We start from the raw sequence: 23,543 nt of genomic DNA, 5'->3' as shown, positions 1-23,543 counted from the left end.
TCCAGGAAGGGGACAATGGAAGCCAGGGAGACCATGCAGAACTTTATCTTCTTCATGAGTTTGTTGAGGTTTCACAGGTCTAAAATAGGTCTGAGCTCACCCTTGGCCTTCAGGATTAGGAAATATCGGGAATAGAATCTCCTGCCCCTGAATTCTAGAGGGACCTCCTCCACCACCCCAAGTTGTAGGAGCGTTTGCACCTCCTGCATGAGAAGTTACTCGTGAGAAGGGTCCCTGAAGAGGGATGGGGAAGGAGGGTGGGAAAGCAGGAGGGAACAGAATTGGAGAGAATATCCCAATTCTACTGTGCTCAAGACCCATTGGTCTGAGGTGATTTGTGCCCAGGCATGGTAGAAATGGGATAGACGATTCACAAAAGGAGGGGAAGGATCTGGGATCTGAACTGGTGCGTTGCCCTCAGGTGCACCTTCAAAAGTTTGGCTTCGAGGCTGAGGGCTGCTTTGCTGAGCCCTGGCCCTGGCTAGAGGAGGACTGAGAAGGTCTCTGTCTTTTTCTCCTGCACCGCTTTCTGCTATAGTCCTGTCTAGGAGGAGCTGGGTAGAAGTGAGGGGCAGTCTGCGGTTTAAAATGCTTCCTCCGGGGGGCTGGCATATGAAGCCCCAAGGACTTCAGAGTTGCCCGTGAGTCCTTCAGGCTGCGGAGCTTAGTGTCTGTTTGCTCCGAGAAGAGCCCTATGCAGTCGAAAGGCAAGTCCTGAATGGTCTGCAGGACCTCGTGTGGGAGTCCCGACAACTGAAACCATGAGCTCCTTCTCATGGCTATGGCTGTCGCCCTGGTATGGATTGCAGAGTCCGCTGAATCTAGGGAGGCCTGTAAGGAGATCCTCATGATGACCTTGCCTTCCTCAAGGACAGCAGCAAACTCTGAGCGGGAGTCTGCCAGAAGGAGCTCCTTAAATTTGAACATATTCCAAGAATTAAAACTATAGCGGCCAAGGACTGCCTGCTAGTTGGCAATGTGAAGCTGGAAACATCCCCACCCCCAATAGAATACACTTCGCCATCATCGCTACGAGGTCCCTTGCCGCCTCAAAGGTGTCCGGCATGGCAGGAAAGTCTAAATCCTCCTTCTGACACTTCTGCACTGGGGAGTCCACTAGAACCAGACTCGACGGACCTCCCTGCAAGGCCAGAGTCAACAGTGCCGGCTGAGTGGGAGCTGGAGCAGGGTGTCCTGGAGTGGGACACACCCCACTGGCACCTCCTCGTTCCACTGCTTTAGAGGGAGAGCGACCTCTGTCGGCCTTCTTTCTTTTGTGTGGCATCGGCGAATGGGAGTGGTGCTGGGCACTCATACCGGAGGAGGTCTTTGGCGCCAGGGAGTGGCGGTGCCTAGGGTCCCTGGAGCCCAGGTCCTTTCTCAGAACCACAGCCTCTCTTACGGAGGCCGGTGCACTCCACACCAAAGTGCTGGGCTTGGGGTTGGATGCACCTGTGCTGACTGGGGTCGAAGGGCTGACTCCATGAGGAGCCACGTCAGCCTAAATTCCCTCTCCTTTTTAGTCCTTGGGAAGAAGCCTCTACAGATTTTGCACTTCTCAGTCTGATGGGCTTCCCCCAGACACTTGAAGCAGGAGTTGTGTGGGTCTCCCTTTGGCATAGGCTTCAGACAGGACCCGCACAGTTTGAACCCTTGAGACCGAGGCATGCCCCGATCCCCAGGAGGAGAATGTGGTGGGGGGAACCTCCAACTGAAACTTATCTAAACTAACTAGGAACTACTTGAACTAATACTAAGTTTTCAACTATTTACAGGTATAACAAGAAAGAGGCCACTAGGGGATCGCTTGCCATTGCAAGAGAAGAGCTGCTCCAACGACTGTCACTGGCGATAAGAAGGAACTGAAGAGGCAACGGGTTGGCAGGGACCTATATACACCGCCAGGAAGGCGTGACTCCAGGGGTCTCCACAGCCGACCCAATGGGTACCCCTAGGAAACAACCTTCCGATGACTGTGCACACACACACCTCCTTGGAATCAACATGAGCAAGCACTCGAAGAAGAAATGAGAATTACAGGATAGTTGGATTATTTCTTGGGGGCAACATGTGTCTCAGGGAGGGGCTTGAGGGCAGAGAAGGTGGTGGCTTGTTGGAGCAAGGCAAAGATGTCCCAATTTTATAGGGACAGTGCCGATATTCGGGGCTTGTTCTCATATAGGTGCCTATTACGCTTCACCCTGTCCCAATTTTTCACATTTGCTACCTGGTCACTCGACTTGGGGCAGGCACTCTGTACACTAGGGGGCAACAAAGAGAAGAGGCTGCAGGTTGGAGTGGGAGGTGGGATGAGCACGGGTGGAGGAGGGAGGGAGGGAGCAGGATGGTGTGGAGTCTTGAGGCTGAGAAGAATTGAAGCTAGACGTGATGGGTGGCAGGGGGACCAGGGGGAGGCTCAAGGATGGGCATGTTACAGAGTCAGCCTGCCAGGCAAGGCAGTTCATTGTAGCAGCTGTGCACTGGCTGGACTGGAAGGAGGTGTCACGGGGGCTGAGGGCAGGCCAGACACAGGGTGAAGCAATCAAGTCAGGGCCCGGGTGACTGCGTGAGCTGCAGGGCCAGAGAAGAAGGATCCCACCATAACCAACATTTCCCCGTTAGGAAGCAGGCCCATGTCCCTGTGTTTGTCGTGGAGAATGAATCATTGTTTGAGGAGCAGAGCAGGCTGCAAGGCTAATGCTCTCACAAGAGCCTTTGGTAACTGCCAAGGAAACACAGCCAGGTGTCAATGTTCCATCCAAGTGCACACTGGGAATGCTGAGGAACAAACCAATCCACTTCCCAAGGCCAGAGACTGAACTTCCTCATCTCTTGTTCCCAGAGAAAACTTGGCAGTGATTTACTGCCCCCCTACTCCGTAACTTTCCACTTCCCAGGGCTCCTTGCTTCCAGGATTAGAAACAGCTGCAGGATTTCGCAGCCATGCTTTCCAAACGCTTCTTTGGGAAGATCCATGAAAGCCTCATTTTCCACCAGCCAGAGCCAAATTCCACCCATAAATCACTGACCCCAAATGTCTGGGAAGGGTTGGGAGACAGGAGACACACAACTGCCCTGGGAACCACCAATGCACACGAATTGCTGAGTGTGGAGGACACGCTGCTGCTGGTATTGCTCTGCCCTGATCTCAGTGATCTCACATCTACTCAGAGGGCAGCATGCTTTGCGGCTTGAAGCAGTGGAACAGCTGGAATACAGCAGGGAAATGCCATTCCAGAGGCTGCAGGTGGCATCTTGGTGTAAAAGTCTCCACCTTGCAGCCGCCTAATCACACTGTACCCGGGACCCAGTTCTTCAGAGCCAAGATCTCGGAGCGTGTAGAAGAGGCTCTGTTGGTTGATTTCCTTCTCCAACAGAGCACGTCTTTAGAACAGCAGCATGGAATCCCAGGAAACTGGTTATCCATGAAAACCAGAGCACAGGTGGGAATGAGGACGAAGGAGCCCTACACCATACGATCCAGATGTCAGGCTGGATTCCCCGTTCACATCACTGACTTGATCCCCCTGATTTCTAAAGGTTCATAACCATGCTCATCGCCACAGTAGCGGAGTGCCTGAAAAAGGCTGGAAGGGGAAGCAATAGCCCGGAGATGATGTGACTTGCCCAGGAGCAGAGCTGGGACTAGAACCCAGCTCTCCGTCGTCTCAGACCAGCCCCCTAGTCAGCCCACTGACTCCATCTGCCAGTGAAGTGGAACTGCTCCTGGCTTACACCAGAGTAAGTGAGAGACGACTCAGGCTGATGGGTTCTATGAGTAGGGAGCCATCAAATCTTTGGCTCTCCCCTGAGGAGAAACCTGCCTCGGATAAACCCCTCTATGCCCCTGCTGGAGAGCCCAGAAGGGCGCTGTTTGCAGCATTCACAGCACAAGGAAGGAGCCGTGTTAGTCTTGGAACAGCCGGTTTGCCACAAGGATCCTTCTCAAGGCCCTGCAAGGGACGCCCTTGATGCAAATTGCCTGGGAACTCATTACCGGTCAGGGCAAGAGAGGTGGTGAGAAGGGCTGTGATAGGATGAGTTCCAATCTGGAAAAGTCATGAACGTCCACAGCAGCTCCCGTGTTTCTTTTAAAAGCAGAACTAGCAAAAGCCACCCCTCTCCCCCCGCCCAGCCACTATTATCCTAGGGTTTCTTGATCCAGATGTAAGTGGTGAAACTGAGTGGAGGGGTGGAGGCCCCTTGCAAGGTCTCTCTCTTTAGCAGCCAAGAAAGGAGCTAGGACTCACCAGCACAACTCGGGGGGGGGGGGGGGGGCAGTACTGCTGTCTTCCTGATGAGAGGCCCTGAAAATGGCAAAGTGCCAAGAGAAGGTGCACGCCTCTGGAGAATCCACTGCCCATCCCCAAAGGATAGAGGAGGGGGGAGGCAAGCAGTTCAGTACCCTGGCAAGGGCCTAGACCTGATGCTTTAAAAAAGCCACATGAACCTCCCAGCACCCTCCCCACCATGCACCTGCCAGCTATGCAGAGATACATGCTCTGTAACCCTGTAACCACTTTGAGCCTGTGTAACTTCCCTTCTGGAATTGCAAAGGCCAGGCTTAGTGACGAACAGCGTCTGACCCTTTGTTTCTATCTCGCTAAACCATCGGTCTCCGTAACGCCTTGCAGCCCGTGATTTTGAGTGTGATTATGCACTGTGTAATGTGCTGCCTGTTATCTCTCGTACGCCTCCAGCCTTCTGCAATGTCCTTTCCGTGATCGTGCCTTACAGGGCAGGGTGATGCGGTGGCTCTAAATCTATGCAGAGCCATTCTGTTAGTGTCCCAGGATCTCAGCACGGCTATCACCTGTGAAAGCCTTGACACCCATAGAGGCCTTTTGATCTTTACGGAGCCCTTGCGAGTGTCTAGAGTGAGTCTCACAAGATGCTCCTCTTCTGCTGATTTTCTAACAGCGACTTCACTGTATCATTGGAACCCTCTGGCTCCCTGACCCATATCTCCAGGGGAGGTCGTGGGTCTGATTCTCCATTGCCTGGCACCTCGGGTAATCATACACCCATGCTGCACAGGGGTATGTGACCACGTAAGATGCAGGGCTGTGGAGAACCGATCCTGCAGGAGTATTATGAATGATGCCTGCAATGGCAGGGGACTGGGATCATTGACCCAGAAGGTCCCTCTCCATCCTGTCTTCCAAATGGGTCTCTGTGAAATAAACCACTGGGCCAAATCCGATCCATCTCTTGTATTTTGAAGGCACCTGTCCCCATGGTACTCTGCCTTAGCCCCTGTTGGATCATCATGGAACATGATCTGAAAACAAAGGACTTGGTCCTACTCTCCTTCGAACAAAACCAAAGCTCAGCATTGGTTCCCAGTCCCTCAGTGAGCACAGAACAAGCAATAAAACGGCCAGTACCTCCTTGGAAATCCTGATTCTTCAGCCCAGCTGCTGCCAGGACATGGACCTGGGACACCACTTGTGGATAGCCACACATTCCACTCCAGCAGGTGCGAGGAGGCTCGTCCAAGGTCAGCTCTCTGCGTGGGGAATCAACAGCAAGGGAGATGTCATGTCAGACACGCCTGGGCTCTCAGAGCTAATGGCTCTTTTTAACAGCAGAGCCGTTGGCACCGATTCCGTGGGTGCTCCGGGGCTGGAGCACCCACCCACAGCCACCCTGATCTGCGCCTCCCCCTCCCCACAGCGCCTCCTGCCCGCTGGCGGCCCCAATCAGCACCTCCCCAATCAGCACCAATCAGCACCTCCCCCTCTATCCCAGTGCCACCCGCAATCAGCTGTTCCTCGGGAGAAGCAAGGGCAGGGTGCACTCGGGGGAGGGGGTGGAACAGGGCGGGAAGAGGCAGGGTGGGGGTGGAGAGGAGGTGGGGCAGGGGTGGGGCCTTGGGGAAGGAGTGGAGTGGGGGCAGGGCCTGGGGCAAAGCGGGGGTTGAGCTCTCCCCGGCACAGTAGAAGTTGGTGCCTCTGAGCAGAGCCCTGTTGCGTGGCATTCTGAGGCAGATCTGGATATTGCTCCAGATGCTTCTGGAGGAGGGAGTGAGGTACACACGGCTGGCTGGCCAGTTGGGTCCCCACTGAAAGGAAGCCCACTGCAAACTCTGTGCGGGTTTGGTGACTGGAAGGGCAGAGGATGGGGAAGGCCAAGTGAGGTCACTTTGTTTCCACACCACATTAAACACGCGTTGCTTTGCAACTTAGCAGTTGGGAAATGGGGAGAGAAAAGAAAATACCCCCAGGAATCCCCCAATTCCTGTACAGCCTGCAATGAGTCTGGCAGAATTTACACCTCACTCCCGCCCTACCTTCCTTGCCATTTTCTTTCTTTCTTGCAGAGAATAAAAATAAGGGCGAAAGAAAGTGCAAATTCTAGGACAGGGCACATGTTAGTTGTGGAGCATGGATTTATTCCTCACATAAGGAGCAAGCTCCTTCTACCGAGCTAGCTATTGTACTGACATGGTGCCCCTCACCCGAGCATGTGAGCACCTCCCCATCTTTAACGTATTATCCTCTCAGTGAGGTAGGGAGGTGCTTTTATCCCCATTTTACAGATGGGACACTGAGGCACAGAGAGACCAAGCGACTGGCTCAAGGTCGCACAGGAAGTCTGTGGCAGAGCAGGGAACTGAAATTGGAATCCTAGGAATCTCCCAAGTCCCCAGTTAGTGCCCTAACCACTGGGCCATCCTTCCCTTCCTCATTTGTTTTACTAAGAAACACCTTAGTTTGCACACTGGGTCATTAACCCACTAGGTCGCCCTGTGATCACGAACATCTATCAGGTTCTTAAGCAGCTTGTGATCTGCAAATTCACCTGCTAAGTCACATTGTGCCAGAACACTCCTGCAACAGGCCCTTACTGAGAGCTTCCTTCGGGACAGGGCAGGGGTTCATAGAATCATAGAATATCAGGGTTGGAAGGGACCTCAGGAGGTCATCTAGTCCAACCCCCTGCTCAAAGCAGGACCAATCCCCAACTAAATCATCCCAGCCAGGGCTTTGCAAGCCTGACCTTAAAAACCTCAAAGGAAGGAGATTCCACCACCTCCCTAGGTAACACATTATAGTGTTTCACCACCTTCCTAGTGAAAAAGTATTTCCTAATATCCAACCTAAACCTCCTGCACTGTAACTTGAGACCATTACTCCTCGTTCTGTCATCAGCTACCACTGAGAACAGTCTAGAGCCATCCTCTTTGGAACCCCCTTTCAGGTAGTTGAAAGCAGCTATCAGATCCCCCCTCATTCTTCTCTTCCGCAGACTAAACAATCCCAGTTCCCTCAGCCTCTCCTCATAAGTCATGTGTTCCAGTCCTCTAATCACTTTTGTTGTCCTCCGCTGGACTCTTTCCAATTTTTCCACATCCTTCTTGTAGTGTGGGGCCCAAAACTGGACACAGTACTCAAGATGAGGCCTCACCAATGCCGAATAGAGGGGAACGATCACGTCCCTCGATCTGCTGGCAATGCCCCTACTTATACAGCCCCAAATGCCATTGGCCTTCTTGGCAACAAGGGCACACTGTTGATTCATATCCACCTTCTCGTCCACTGTAACCCCTAGGTCCTTTGCTGCAGAACTGCTGCCGAGCCATTCGGTCCCTAGTCTGTAGCGGTGCATGGGATTCTTCCGTCCTAAGTGCAGGACTCTGCACTTGTCCTTGTTGAACCTCATCAGATTTCTTTTGGCCCAATCGTGTAATTTGTCTAGGGCCCTCTGTATCCTATCCCTACCCTCCAGTGTATCTACCTCTCCTCCCAGTTTAGTGTCATCTGCAAACTTGCTGAGGGTGCAATCCACACCATCCTCCAGATCATTTATGGGAGCCCAGAGAGTTTACCCTGTTCCAGTTCGCCACGTGACACTGAGGATAAGAAGATGGGCTCCTTACCTGCAATCTGCAGGCACGTCTGTGAAAACCCGGAGAAGAAACTCTCCCATGTGACCCGGGTCGAAGGTAGTTGGAATGATGACATAGCGGCCTTCCTTCAGGTCTGTCCTCAGGAAGATGCTCCGGGAGTTAATGTAGATGGAGGTGGCCACTTGCTGCTGCAAGGTGTGCATCCTGTAATTCCGGTTCAGTTCAACCTGGGCACAGATCACAACAGGATACTCAGCCCCTCTTTTCAATACCCATGGAATGATGGCCCCTCGTGTGGGTGCATCTGCAGGGACTGAAACCACGGTGTCCGGGTCTAGAAGCAGAAGCCTCTGCAGCTTGAGCTAAAACATCAGCTCCAGCAGAGACAGGAGCAGACTCATAAACCGCTCTGTGTGGTCTAGCTACTAGCGAGAGATGGAGCACCACGCCAGGTAGGTTAAAGGGAGGTTGAGTGCTCAGGGTAACAGATCAACCATTCCTATTTAGCAGGGGCTATCCCTTCTGCTTTGCTGTGTGTGTGTGTGTGTGTATTTACTGCCCTACCTCTCTGAAAGCTCTCCCAGTGTCCCAATCTTTCTGATACTAACACCCTTGGTGCCCCCTCCTACCGCTTTCATGCTGACAGGTATGACTAAGCCAGTGGCACCCAGGAATACTAGTCATTTCCCGGCCACTGCCACATGACCCAGGCCAGGCTTAAAGTGTAGGTACCTTCAGTTTCTGGGAGAAAGTGATTTCAATTATCCCTGGCCTTGTTCTCTCTAGGATCCTCCCTCCTCTATCATGTCTTCCCACAACGCTTTTTCTACTACAGGTCTTCGGTTCCTCCGACCTCAGTTACAAGGACAGGCCAGAGATCTGGTGACCACAGACCCTGTCTGTGCAATGCACTGTCTTCCCATGTGTGTGAGTTGCTGACATCAGCAATCTGTGCCTGAGAACCCCACATTCGAGAGCAGTGACACCATGTGTAGGGTGCAATCCTCCTCTCCCCCTGTGCTACCAGCTGCAGAGAGGGGAGGAGCCTAGTAACACCTTCAACTCAGGTGACCATGCCCCCTAATGTCATGGGGCAGCTGGACTTTCCATCTATCCCTTACTTATGCACAGGGGAGTGCTACCAACAGCAGCATTCTGGGTCCTGCTTGGGTTTGCTGGGGAAGCTTCCTGAGCCATCTGCCCACTCTAATGCACCCAGGCAACAAGCATTCAGGCCAACAGTGTACATACCCCAGCTTACCTTGTGGATCTCAAACCCAATGGCCAAGTTCTCTCCTTTGCCCTCTCTGCGGCTGGTCCTCTTTGGTTTCTGCTGGATGCTGATTAGCACTTCGTCTTCTGCCTTTTTTACATCAAACGCGTACTAGAAGTAATGACACAACCGAGAGAGGAAAGGTGAGAGGCCTCCTGTTCTGTAAGGCATGCTGATGGCGAGGAGGAGCAGGGAGAGAAGGGGTGAGTGGTGCAAAGAGGGGTGCATGAGCTTTCTTACTTCTGGATATAACCTGGGTCCAAATCCAGCAAGTGAACCTGTGTTCAGTGGACTAAGCCTGATGCCAAGGGGACTTGCACTTGTGTCTGAAGTTCAGCACCCAGTCTGACCTGGCTCTGTCTGGGAAGGCCCAAGCATGGGTTGCACAGGATTTATCTCATCTATGCATCCTATCACTCTCGGATCTGAGCCCCTCACAATTTGTAATGTTTTTATCCTCACAACACCCCTGTGCTATTATCCCATTGTACAGATGGGGAACTGAGGTACAAAGGAGTTGGGCGGAGCAGGGACTTGAACCCAGGTCTTGTGCGAGTGCTCTAACCACTGGACCATGCTTCCTCTTGTTTCCAAAAGGCAGTGGCTTTGTTGTGCACAGACGTGTTTCCTTTGGTTTTGATGCACTTAGCCAAAAATCCAATGGCTAGCTCTCAGCGCCAGAGACAAAAAGCACAGAAAAGCACATTGCAGGGGGTTAACCCCAGAACAGCACCATGGCTGGCTGCTCTGTTTAGGAGTCTGGAAGCCACTCCAGACTTTGGCCTCCAATGGCCCAACCAGGCTCCTTATTACCCTGCCAGGCCTCGGGCCATTCCTGGCAGGTCCTCTTCTCCACGCCTCTCTGCTGTCTCACCTGGGGGTTCTGCAAGAAGGTGGCTTTGTGGTTGATACAGCCTCCGGAGCGGTTCTTGAGGGGCTCGTCGTGTCTCGTCCACGCCCCGCGCATCACCGCCTCCTCCCACGTCTTGTGGATGCTCAGGTAGGAGGTGTTTATGAGACGGCACTTGACGATGTCGGTGAAATATTTGCAGAAGTCTTCAAATGTCATCCTACAACAGGAAAGGGGTTATTGGCAGGGCTGAGCCTCGTGTGCCCACAGCTCACGTTGTGTGGCCAATACCGGGCAAGCAGCCAGGGATCAGCTGTTATGTACTGGGTGTGTGATGCTGCCCTCTAGTGGCTGGTGCTCCACAGAGTGGCTACGGGACATGCTCTCAGAGAAAGCAATGAGAACAATCCTTTAGCTCGAGTGGCAGAGACTTGCGGTTTTTGGAGCTGAAGGAGCAGAGTTCTAGTCCTGTCTTCCCACGCATGTATGGATGATTTATCTACTACTTGTGTCTGTTATAGGTGGAACACCAGAAGGATTTGAACCCAGCACTTACAGAGCTAAGGCTGGATTTCCAAAGGTGCTTAAGGAGTTAGGCACCCAAATCCCATTGAAAGACTCCTTTGAAAATCTCTACTTAAAAGTAGGGCTGTCAAGTGATTAAAAAAAATAATTGCGATTAATTGCACTGTTAAACAATAATAGAATACCATTTATTTAAATATTTTTGGATGTTTTCTACATTTTCAAATATATTGATTTCAATTACAACATAGAATACAAAGTGAGAATAGGCGTTTGCATTGCACTGTTGTAGCCAGCGTTGCAAGATATTTACGTGCCAGATGCGCTAAAGATTGGTATGGTCCTTCATGCCTCAACCACCATTCCAGAGAACGTGTCCATGCTGATGATGGGTTCTGCTCGATAACAACCCAAAGGAGTGAGGACCGGTGCATGTTCACTTTCATCATCTGAGTCAGATGCCACCAGCAGAAGGTTGATTTTCTTTTTTGGTGGTTCGGGTTCTATAGTTTCCACATCGGAGTGTTGCTCTTTTAAGACTTCTGAAAGCATGTTGCACACCTCATCGGTAGCATTCATACAAGGTTCATGCACTTGGCAACATTCAGGGCACACCCGGAGTGTTGTGTAGGAGCAGTGCACACACGGCTCCTCTCAAGAGCATGAACCTTGGAATCTCGCCCAGATGACATGAACCGTGGGAAGCCTCCCAGGACTGGGCTCAAAACCCCAGAGCAAGGAATGCGGTAGATAGATATTGGTCAATAAGAATATTATACAAAGCCAATGTATTCCTTTTATCTGTTGGAGTATGTAATGCGCGGGGGGAGAGAGAGAAATAAAGGAGAGGGTGGAAAAGCTGACAGGCGGATGAGCCCGTCGGCAGACCAGCCTGCTTGCTTGCTTAAAGCTTGTTTTGTCTTGTATTTGGACCGCAACACTCATCCCTCTCAGATTTTGGAAGGCACTTCAGATTCTTAAACCCTGGGTCGAGTGCTGTAGCTATCTTTAGAAATCTCACATTGGTACCTTCTTTGCATTTTGTCAAATCTGCAGTGAAAGTGTTCTTAAGACGAACAACATGTGCTGGGTCTTCATCCGAGACTGCTCTAAGATGAACTATATGCCAGCATGCAGGTAAAACAGAGCAGGAGACATACCCTGCTCATTGTCCCCCAAGGAGTTCAGTCACAAATTTAATTAACACATTGTTTTTTTAATGAGCGTTATCAGCACGGAAGCATGGTCCTCTGGAACGATGGCTGAAGCATGAAGAGACATGTGAATCTTTAGCACATCTGTCAAGTAAATGTCTTGTGATGCCAGCTACAGCAGTGCCATGCAAACGCCTGTTCTCACTTTCAGGTGACATTGTACACCGGAAGCAGGCAGCATTACCTCCCGTAAATACAAACAAACATTTTTGTCTTAGTGACTGGCTGAACAAGAAGTAGGACTTTGCAGGCTCTAAAATTTTACATTGTTTTGTTTTTCAGTGCAGTTATGTAACAAAAAAAAAAAATCTACATTTGTAAGGTACACTTTCACGATAAAGAGATTGCAGTACAGTACTTGTATGAGGTGAACTGAAAAATACTATTTCTTTTGTTTATATTATTATTTTTATTACAAATGTTTGCACTGTAAAAATGATAAAGTGAATAATGCACACTTTTGTATTCTGTGTTGTAATTGAAATCAATATATTTGAAAATGTAGAAACACATTCAAAAATACGGAGTAAATTTGAATTGGTATGCTGTCGACTAACAGTGCGATTAAAACCATGATGAATCACAATTAATTTTTTTGAGTTAATCGCGTGAGTTAACTGCTATTAATTGACAGCCCTACTTAAAAGCCCGTGCTTCTATGGCTTGAGTGAAGGACAAGTGAAAACCCCTGAATGCGGACCAGCCACTAGGGGGAGACAAAGAGCCATGCTCGCCTAGGGTTCCAGTCACAAAGAGCTAACTCCACGTGGTCTGACGCGTTCCCCCAAGGCTGTGAACTGGATCCTTCACTGAAGCTTGTCTGGCTTGGATTATTTTCAGACCGCCCTTTGTTACGTGCTGCGAGTCCTATGCCAGTTCAGTGGGAAATGGTTGGGTGGGAGTAATCAATCCACACAGCTTCCCCTTGACATTGTAGAAAACCCAGCAGGGACTCACCAGAACTCCCCATCGTCTTCCACCGTCATCCCCAGCTTCTCTCTCTCGCTCTTGCTCACCTTCTGCCACTCTTCAGAGCTGCCGAGGGGAACAGAAGGGAATCGTTACTGCGAGAAAAAGGGGAGACATGCCGGGGGTTCAGCTCTTTATTCAGCCTGGGGGATCTGCCCCAATTGGGGGGAAGGGGGGGGAGAGCGGAACGAGGCCTGTGCATGACTTTAGCCACATTTGAGCCCTCCAGTGCAGCAAAGGGGATAGACAGCTGGATGGCATAAAGCTTGTATAGCCCCTGGGCTGCTCTAGATTATACTGGGGGCTAGTTCAATCCCCAAGGATCAGGGGAGTGGGTAAGTGGCTTAGATCTAACATTTCCCTCCCCTCCCTGTGCCCTGAGCAGAGCGCACATTGGCCAGACTGGGGATCTGGCCCCCAGAGTTTGCAAACCCCCCCAGCTGTGCCAGACGAGCTTGCAAAATTGAACTTGCGCTGTCTGGCTGCTGCAAATAGAGCAACCACCTCAGGCTCCACCAGTGGGGCGAACAGATTCCACGAGCAGCACGGCCCAGCTGCTTGGCTAACCCAGCAGGGCCAGATCCGAGGCTCCAGCACCAGCCTCAGCAGCACAAAGCAGCTGGAAAGCCGCCCAGAAAGGGGCAGCTGAGGTTTCCCCATGACACAATGTGTGTGGGGGGGATAGATCTATGCTGTCTCTACATCACTTGCGCCCCCTACCTCCACAGAGGGGGCATCGGGGTGGGGTGTGCCAGGGCAGAGCATGCAATTCTCCCACAATTCTCGCCAGCTCTAAGGTGCCGTAGGTGGAGTCCTACTGGGGGCCACCTTGCCTAGCCCTGGACTGGGGGAGCCAAAAGGTGACTTCAAGCCACCCTCTACTCCCTCTTCAGCAGCGCTGGGTGTAAACAGGCTGAGGATCTGGCCCATAACATCCACTAGACCCTTGATGAACCATATAAAGTCTGCTGGGCCCCAGGGAGAGCGTTCAGCTCTTCGCAATCCCATCGCAAACAGCCCCCGAAGCCAGCGCCCGGCCTGCTCAGGAAAGGGCCTGTGTACATGAGTATTGGAGAAGCCAAACTGCCCATTGCTTGGCTGAGACATCAAGTGGCATCAGAAACATTTTCGAATAGCGAAGGGCCCCGAGTTTCACCAGACAGTCCATCCCATCTGCCCATAACACCCCTCGTCACACCACAGACCCCACAAACACACAGGATCTCGGCTGAGGAACGCTGGTGGGTGGCTGGCTGGCGACCCCCTCCAGGCCCCCTTGCCCCAGCTTTACTCACGTGTCGCTCCATGGGCCGTTCCACTCCCTCTCCCCCCAGGGGTTCCGCATCCGGATCATATCCAGCTTCTCCGACTTGAAGAAGGCCAGCAGGCCGTGGCCCAGACGGACTTTCCGCACATCCGTCACGGCGTAGGCGTGTCCTTTGACAAGACCGCAGTCCAGGCGGGCTTCCATGTCAGCTGCTGTGGTGGCCTGGCCAGGGAAACACAAAGCAGAGCCCCAGGGCCGGGGCTTTCAGCTCCAGGAAGGTTATATTCCTGTGATGGTCCGTATCACTATGTTCACCCTGTTTACAAAACTATAATGGATTTTGCACAAAGTAAGCCTTGTGAAGTATCATTTGAAAACTCATAATATGCTGTTCATTATTGTCCTGGTAAAATATGAGTAGCAACATTAACATAAGAACGGCCATACGGGGTCAGACCAAAGGTCCATCTTGCCCAGTATCCAGTCTTCTGACACTGACCAATGCCAGGTGCTCCCGAGGGAATGAACAGAACAGGTAATCATCAAGTGACCCATCCTGTCGCCCATTCCCAGCTTCCGGCAAACAGAGGCTAGGGATACCATCCCTGCCCATTCTTGCTAATAGCCATTAATGGACCTATCCTCCATGAATTTATCTAGTTCTTTCTTGAACCCTGTTACAGTCTTGGCCTTCAAAAGGTCCTGTGACAAAGAGTTGCACAGGTTGACTGTGCGTTGTGTGAAGAAATACTTACTTTTGTTTGTTTTAAACCTGCTGCCTATTAATTTCATTTGGTGACCCCTAGTTCTTGTGTTATGAGGAGTAAATAACACTTCCTTATTTACTTTCTCCACACTAATCATGATTTTATAGACCTCTATCATATCGCCCCTTAGTCATCTCTTTTCCAAGCTGAAAAGTCCCAGACTTATCAATCTCTTCTCATATGGAAGCTGCTCCATATCCCTAGTCATTTTTGTCACCCTTTACATTGTACGTAAAGTTATGAGATTCTACTGTATAACATTATTGAGACATATTCTAAGTTTAGAAAAGCAGGTACAAACCAGTTCCTCATAGACAAAAGGCAAACTGACGGCTCAGCCAGGTGTCAACAAAATCAGATGGACTATCACCTGGTCACGTGGCCATTCTTTGGTGGGAAAAAGGGTGTGAATGAGAAATTTACATCTTGGCAAAGAAGCAGCTGGAAGTTCACATCCCCACAGACTTGCTGTCTCCTGCACCCCAGCCGGAGATGAACCAACAGATCCTCACAGCTCTGGGGGTCTCCAGAAGGCAAGAGGCCTCTGAACTCACTCTGGGACCTGCATTACCAGGGTCTCCCTAGCTATGGCTGCCTCCCAGCCCACCCCTCCCCCCCACATCAAGGGTTTTCTCCCAGCACGGAGGTGCTTGTGGAAGGTAACTCAGCTTGGGGCTGTAAGAACTTTTCCTAGCAGGCTGCGTGTGGCTGTGGGGCAGGGGAGATTTTACTTCCTTAGTTCTGCCCCTGTCGCCTCCCTGTGCAGATCCCCAAACCCAGGGCGAGCCCCTCCATGGAACCCCAGGAAGGTAGGGAGGGACGGTGCCAAAGAGGCAGCTGGGGGTCTCCTTCTGCACCGAGCAAAGGGCTCCCACTGCATGTGGATCCCCGGTGGAAGAGCTGCCCCATTACAATCTGCAGCTCCAGAAGGAGGGGAGTGGGAAAGCCGAATGTCCTGCGGGGGGAAAGCGAGCGAAGGGAGGTGAGTGCTGGCTATCAGGGAACCCTGACGCAGTCCGACTGTGACACAGTCTCCCGAGGGACATGCTGGATGCTCAGCACCCGAGACAGTTAAAATAGCACCCAGGCTGGAGAATACACTGTAGGGAACAAGCATTCGTTTGCAAAAAAGCAGGGGGGTGGGCCAGATCCCGTACACAGACTGTCCCTTCTCCAGGCTCTACAATCTGTTACGACACACGTGCACGGGACGTCGGGAGAGGGGCTCCGTTATCACGGGCGAACCCAGGAAGCACTAGCATCGCAAGTGACCGAGTGACCACATCCATAGCGGGTTGAAAGCAAACCAGCCCAGATGCACGGCAAATCAGCCCATCCTTGTGTAAACCAGCCCAGACGCACGGCAAATCAGCCCATCCTTGTGTAAACCAGCCCAGACGCACTGCCATAGGAACTCCGAAAATAAAATTCTCCCTTACGTGTCTGCATCACCAAGGGGCCCAATTCTGATCTCCCAGGGGAAGATCAGGCGTCGCTCTGGCGGCAGAGAGATCTACGGCAGGCTCACACCATCTACCCGGATTGTCAGCTCTTTGAGGCAGTGACCATCCTTTCACTGCACTCGTGTGTGTGTGTGTGTGTGTGGAGAGCCGAGCTGATCCCTGACTGGGACCTCTCAGTGTGGCTACCAGACAAACCACAACAGCAACACGTCTTACTTTGATGGAGCAGCTGATGAGCCCTCCCCTGTTGTGGACCTTCAGCACTTGCTCAAAGAGGAGATTTCGTTTGACTTCATCGTTAACATAGTTCCCTTCCATCAGGTCGATGGGCTCAGAGACGCCGCCAGTAAAATCTACTAGTGCATCCGCCGTGTTGCCTCCGTCTAGCGCCTCGTAACACCCGGCCAGCCTGCAAGAGGGGAGGAACGAAGACAGCACGTGTGGAGGTTAGCAGCAGTCACGGGGCTCTAGGAGAGGGTTGGAGCATGGTACAGAGCATGGTACATGCCCAATAATGCCTCCCAGGCTGGGCTCTGTCAGCATTTCCAGGACTGGGTGAGCCTCGACTGGTTTGTGTATTAAACAGGGGTGGTCAAGCAGCTTTTCACTGCGACTGTCCGTCTTCCCTCCTCCTTGCCTCTGCCCCCAGTTAAAAAGACAAACCAAACCCCAAACCACACACACGTAGCTAACAAAGCTGGGCCCATCCTTCATCAGATTTGTTTACTTGCATGTTGTTTCCCTACCCACTCCCCTTTGCAAGGACTGTCTTCTCCAATGGGGCCCTGATCCCAAGGATGCTACCTTACTAAAATAATAACTCAGCTACCAACCACCACCAAATCTTCGTGAAAATCTCCGGCCAAAACTTTCCTGAGTTTCAAAGAGGTTTGATCGACTTCCCTTCCCTTGGATTTCTCATGAGCTGGGGCAGAAAATGCTGAATGATTGTTTCCACTCCATTTCTGGCTCAAGCAGAAGTGAGGAGTATGAGAAGTCTCTCTGTGTGGCCAGCCCTGCACAAGTTTGGATAAGCAGCAGTGTTTGGTCTTCATCTGAACTGAAGCCATGGGCCAAGATTCTCCTCCTAGCAACCATTCCCCTGTAATTAATAGCAGCAAATGGTTGTGGGGTGTAAGGTACAGGAGTGGGGTCCCTAGACCGAGGCTCTATCCCAAGCTCTGCCTCAAACTTCCTTGAACTACCCAGCAAGTCACCCAGGCCAAAATGAAGACACTAAAACCTACATTGCAGGGGGGTTTGGTGAGTTTTCACTTGTTCATCGCTTTGAGACCTCGGGACGGAAGTTGCAAAGCACAATTATCATGTTTGCTGTTGTCAAACACAGCACAGGGCTGTTCAACACGTTCAGTTCTACGGGAGCGTTTTCTCCCCTCGCAAGGAATCTTGATCAAAAGCTAGTAACAGCTGGAGCGGACTGAAAGGTGTCCATTTTACTTCCTAGGGGCTCCCCCAAATGCTGCCTGGTTTTGATCCAGACGGATATATGTCCCATCTGAACTTCTCTAGCCAAAACGGCAATGAAATATCACACAGAACTGCTGCGCATCCCCTGCTTCCATGCAGAAAACTTGGGTAAACCACAAATTTTGCCCCATTTGGACACAAAACCTTAAAATCGCGCAGGGTGCGTTAAGAACAATCTGGACATAATGACAAAGCAGTGGGATGAACCAGTCCTCAGTTCTGAGCTTGCGATGAGGCACGCTGCTAGAGGAGGTTTACTGCTAGCATTTCAACAGGCCCCGGGGGAAGCATTTCGTTTTCATACCAAGCAGGGGCGTAGCCATGAGTGAGCCGTGGCCCGCCCACTTAGCATCCAGGCCCACCCAAATCAGGGCCGGAGCCCCCCAAATCCACAGGCTGGGACTCCTGGACCCTGGCTGAGTGTCCAGTCGGGTCCCGCTCCTGCCGGTGTCACACGCTGCTGCCCCGATCTCCAGCCCCAGCTAGGGGTCTGAGCCGGTGGTAGATTAGCCACTGGGCCAACGGGCCATGCCCCAGGGCCCTGGCCAATTGTGGGGCCCTGGAAAAATGGGCGCCCCGCGCCAGGGGAGCAGGGCGGGGGTGCAGCGGCTTGCCCCACTCCACCTACCGCCCCTGCTGAGGAGTGAGGCAAGCCCCCGCGCCCAGACCCTGCTCCCTGGCAGGAGCGCCAGGCAGGTGAAGCAGGGCAAGCCCTCACGCCTGGCCTCATTTCCCGACAGGAGCGCGGGGGCCACTGCAGGCGGAAGGGGTGGGGAGGGGCCCCCACTTGTCCTGGCCCAGGGCCCCACAAATTCGTAATCCACCTCCGGTACCATGGGGGGAGGTAGCCCCCATGTCACTGCCGCCCACCCAGTTTTCCTGTCCTAGCTACGCCACTGATACCAAGGTGGGAAATATTCAGTGGCGGGGCCAGTGGACAGGTGACAGCGTCAGAATTCACAGTGCTGGGGCACTCCAGGACGCTCCAGCCCCCAAATGACTTGGATCCTGTAGCTGGGCAAGTTTTGAGCAGATGGCGGAGATGACGTTAACTTAAGGTGGCAGTAAGAAGAATAGACTTCCCGGCCTCTATATTAACAAGTTCCCTAATGGGAGAGCCAGGAGGCTATTGGGAGAGTGGGCTGCTGTTTCCTTCTTAGCCAGAATGAAGAGGCTGGTAACCATCTATGTCTGGGAAATGGGAGTGGGTGTGGTGCGGAGACAGTAGTTTTCATCTTGTGTCTAAGCCCGAAGCCTCCAGGTCCCTGGGCTAGTGTCATGCCTCCCAGCTAAAAGGAGCTGTTAGAGCCCAGGAAACTGGAGCTTCTGGGCCTGAGTTTGATCTCACTTACACTGGTGTGCAGCAGGAGTAATGGCCGAAGCCAAAGGAGTGATACCGATGCAGAGTGCAGATGTGGACAGAACTGAGGCCTCTGCTATGATGAACTCACTCTCTATTCAAGGGAGAAACCATTACACTGACGGCAAAAATTAGGGGCAAAAACTTTGGGCTAAGTGTGTTTGGGCAAACTCCAGGGGATGTAAAGGCTCTGCTCTGGTTTGCAACCTTGCATGGAGGCCTCACCTGTACTCTCCACCGCCATGCACCTACGGGGGTGTTTTATATACATGTTCCAACAGGCAGGAATCAACCAGCTGCAGTGATTAGCTAGCTGCCAATTGCATTTACACAGAGACCCCATCGTTATGGCAGGAAGAACAAAGTGAGTTTTACCCTCTGGAAACATTTCTAGTTGGGCGTTGCCTGGAATGGGGCTGTTTTAAGGCTTTAGAGGTGGGGTCAGGAGCAGGGTGGCCAGAGAAAGGGCTTCTGGGTGGAGAGTCGAGCCGGTGCGCTTGCTTAGGAGTCCTGCCTTCTCAGATGCTGCAAATCCTCCTCGATTCACCTTGTAAGCTCCCTACATGACATGGGGGGACAAGAACTGGCAGGGAGAGGTTGGATGGCCAGGTGGAGAGGGCATCAGGAGACTGAGATGAGGAGCAGGGGGGCGGGGAGGATGGGAGTCCATGCTGGGAGAGACAGATGGAGCCAGCAGCAGTGGGGAAAAGGATTGAATAGTAAAAAGCATCTCTAGGCCTTGGGCCACTTGGGGTCAGCAGGCACAATCAGCAGTTGCAGGAGCTTCAAGGTGATTTCCGGGAGGTGGGGAGAGCAGGACGGGGAGCAGTAGCACACATCCTGCACCAGCTGCTTTCAGCACCATCCAGACTCCCTCTGAGTGCTGGGAGCCCCCATATTCACTGCAGGAGGGGTGCCTGCAGTGGGTCCCGATCAGAATTAGCATGCGGCTCGGATTCAGTGCAAGGCCACGTTAGGGCTAGTTCCCAGGTTTGGATTTGTCACAGCGGAGCCTACGAGGATGCTGCCATCTTGACAGTGTCATGAGATCAGCAGTTCTCCTGAGATTTTGGCTGCATTCAAGGCTATCACGGCAAACAACCCCCTGCTCACTTTTTTAGATCTAACCTGGAACCAGAACTGGGAAGGGTGGGGGCTTGACTGCAAAATGCTCCCCACCCCTTTCTGAAATTCAGAGGGACTCTACTAGGTTCCACTAAATGTGATGGTCCATTAAAATAGTTCCAAACTTTTAGCAAGCTCATCCACTCCAGGGAAGATGACAATCACCCTTGACCTGTAAGGAAAAGTTTGCCAGTGCCTCCCTTCGCCAGGGATAGATACAGAACTTTACAAAGTAAGGACTCATGATCAATAATAACCATGCCTAGCTTTTATACATAGGGTTTTCAGGTGTCCAGTTTTTGACCGGAAAGGCAGGTCAAAAGGGGACCTGGCAGTGTCCGGTCAGATGTACTGACTGGACACCAAAAGTCTGATTACTGCGGGCTGCAGGCATTGTGGGGGAGGCGTTGGCTCATCAACCCGTGCCAATCCCTGCTCAGCCGGGGCTGCCTCCTATCTGCATCTCATGGGCGGGCGGGCAGGCTGCAGGCTCCTCATCTGGCTGCAGCTCCTGTCCCAGCCCCGGAGCAGAGGGAGCCCACCTGGGGGAGAAAGCAGGAAGAAGGAAGGTGGAGAGGCTCTAGTCACAGGAGAGCAGGAGGGAGGAGAGCAGTGAGTGATGCGACAGGAGCAAGCCGGGGCAGGGCCTCGGGGGAAGAGGTGGGCAAAGGGGTGGACCTCAGGGGAAGAGGCGGGGCAGTGGATGGGGCCTCAGGGGACTAGGTGGGGCAGGGCAGTCTGGTTTTCAGAAATTAGAAAGTTGGCTACCCTATTTATACGGCATTTGTCATCTGCAGATCTCAAAGCACTTGACAAATCAGGTCAGTATTATCATTCCCATTTTCCTGATGGGACAAACAGGGGCACAGAAAAGGACTTACCAAAGTCCACCAACAGGCCTGTGGCAGAGCCAGGACTCAAACCTAGGGCTTCCAAGTCCCAGGCCAGTGCTCTGTCCACTAGGCCATACTGCTTCCCACAGAGCTAAGTACACAGAGCACCAGGCAGGGCTGCAGTTCAGCTTCGATGGCTCCGGCTCGTATACCTACTTGGCATAGGCCTTCTCCACCAGTGCGCACCAGAACTCGTTCTTGGAGTTGGAGTGGCAGTAGATGAGCTGATTGTGAAGTGTTGGCAGGCGGTCGTCTATCACCACGTCCACCAAGTCACCGAATCGCCAGAACTGGAAGTGGAAAATCCCGGCGTAGTTCTCTGGTTTTTCGACATTCCACTCCTGTTCCTTCCAGTCTGGGATGACCTGTGTGAGTTGGGGGAACAATGGCTTATTCACTTGTCCTGGAAAAGAAACTCCTGCCTCCAGCACTAATCAGGGAATATTAGAGTGTCGTGGAGCCTGTTAGAAATTGGGAAGGGGGAGGGGAGTCTGCTTCAATGGTTCTCCTATCCCAATATCCCATCTCCGCTACTGGCCAGTGACAGTGGCTTCAGAGGAAGGGCAAAGCACCCGGCAAACACGCCTGACTGGCGTACGGGGCCTGCAGCAGTTTAACACGAAACGGATTGAAATGCAGTTACATTGACACAGGTGGCTGTAAAAAAAATGGCACCTCCTTAGGTCCCGCTGGGCATGACTCTGGTGTGAGCTGTTGACTTTAGTGCCGATTTACGTTAGGGGAGGTGAGAGGAGAATCGGACCCTCTGTGTCCGAGTCCTAGGCGCGGACATTACTGGCTGCAACAGAGCAGCAGAATTCATCTCATGATCCACCCTGACAGCGGTCAGGACCCCGCGGTCGGCTTATTCACCCACCAGGCATTGGAGAAGTGGGGGCTGTGGGCACTAGGCCAGAAGAGATTCTGTAGGGGACAGTCAAGATAGGGGAGAAAGCTTAGGCCGAGGCATTATTATTTGTACTGTCAGTTAAGCCGAGCCCAAGCATAGGGTAAATCTGGACAACAGACTGACTTGATTGGGTGAATTCCACCAGCTCCGACTGCCATTAGCCCTGAAGCCCCTGTAGCACTGCTACAGCAGAGGCAGATGTTACCTGTCGGCTCAATTCCAAATGCAAAATCCTTCCAACTGGTGATGACATTTGAGTTGGTGATGGCCTGTCTGGAGTTCAGACCCCAGCTAGGCCTTGTGGTGCAGGCAGCTCCGACTTGTACCCTGATCATATGTGATCTGAGGTCACTGAGGGGACAAACACTGAAGCCCCCAGCATCCAGTGTAATTCCACTGGTTTTGCTGCCAACAAAGAGGCAGAAAATACTCTGCGAGGAAACAGTGTTGCTGCAGGCAACCTCTTAATAAGGTACAGCACTAGAGGAGACCTCAGAACCCCCCAGTTTGAAGTACAATTTCCTCTGATCATCACCAGGCCCGAAACAAGATTGTTAGTGACGCTTATGCATGTAGCACAGGAATTGCTAAAGAGAGTGGATGGGCCTGGCCAGGCAGGCACCCAACGCGCCTCTGAGTTGGCCTGGGAGAAAGAGAGGGTGACCTACTCTGAACTGAACCCCCATGTGACGATTCAGCTGAAGCCCAAACAGCCCAGCAGGCGGGCTGGAAAATACCCCCCACAAAACTCCAGTGCGGCATCAAACCTTCTCTTGGAAGCTAAACCCAGCAAGAGCCTTGTTTTGTGGATTTATTTACTTAACCCTCTTCCAAAGTCACATCAGCTAAACTGGAAAAAGGCGCCCCAGGTCTGAACGAGAATGTCCCCGTTCACATTCACCCCTTACCTCACAGACGACTTACAAAGGGAGCTCACAACCTGCATAATGTCCCATGGAGACATGCCCTAAATAAGGATGTTCTCTAGTTATGCCCTGGGAAAGCTGGGCTCTCCCTTTGTGGCAGGGAAGGGAGGAACCTAAGTAGCACCAAAGCCTCCACAGAGCAGCCCGCAGCCACAGCACACACTGGGTGCTTGTGTGGGAAGATTCCTCCCTCGCCCCGGGCATCGACTCAGCCTAGCTATTTGCTCCAGGTGCCAGCCTGAAGCCGTGGCCCTTAGCAACGACCCTCTCCACAGAATTCATTTTATTTTCCATGCTACTGCGGGTGCCATCCATATCTTGGCCTTTACCATTCCTGATAGTTAAAGATACATCAAGATATTCATTATGCCTTTCGTGCCGCACCCCGCCAGCGCAGCTGGCTGCAGTTCAACACCCCGCCAGCATCCCGCGCTGCAGTACCATACCCCACGAGCTACTGCCGCAGTACCATCCCCGAGGAGTATAGCTGACTGCCGTACAACACCCTGCCAGCATAGCTCGCTGCAGTACCACGTCCTGCCTAATTTCCATAAACTCCTTTCAAAAGCCAGCTCGCTCCCTGAAGTGGTTCTGATCAATAGACTGAACAGAGAGAGCCCTGAGAATGAGGGATTTGAGATTTCCAGGAACAGTTTGTGTC

The 23,543-nt window shown here is 52.3% G+C and overlaps 1 protein-coding gene across 7 annotated transcripts in view; it reads right to left on the bottom strand.

Moving 5' to 3' along the window:
* The window catches only part of CAPN5 (calpain 5), a 148,004-nt gene that overhangs the window by 14,762 nt on the left and 109,699 nt on the right, over positions 1-23,543 (bottom strand). For all 7 annotated transcript variants that reach the window (XM_073335252.1, XM_073335258.1, XM_073335268.1 and 4 more), the window contains 8 exons: positions 21,203-21,411; positions 16,397-16,589; positions 13,979-14,172; positions 12,672-12,749; positions 10,000-10,195; positions 9,114-9,236; positions 7,883-8,079; positions 5,388-5,509 (listed from right to left, as the gene is read on the bottom strand). In XM_073335252.1, the coding sequence (XP_073191353.1) occupies positions 5,388-5,509; positions 7,883-8,079; positions 9,114-9,236; positions 10,000-10,195; positions 12,672-12,749; positions 13,979-14,172; positions 16,397-16,589; positions 21,203-21,411 (1,312 nt within the window). The remainder of the gene's footprint in view (positions 1-5,387; positions 5,510-7,882; positions 8,080-9,113; positions 9,237-9,999; positions 10,196-12,671; positions 12,750-13,978; positions 14,173-16,396; positions 16,590-21,202; positions 21,412-23,543) is intronic.

The sequence above is a fragment of the Lepidochelys kempii genome, chromosome 1, assembly GCF_965140265.1.
Source record: "Lepidochelys kempii isolate rLepKem1 chromosome 1, rLepKem1.hap2, whole genome shotgun sequence".
Classification (NCBI taxonomy): domain Eukaryota; kingdom Metazoa; phylum Chordata; order Testudines; family Cheloniidae; genus Lepidochelys; species Lepidochelys kempii.
The sequence above is the reverse complement of the archived record's forward strand: the minus strand, read 5'-3'. Positions and strand labels throughout refer to the sequence as shown.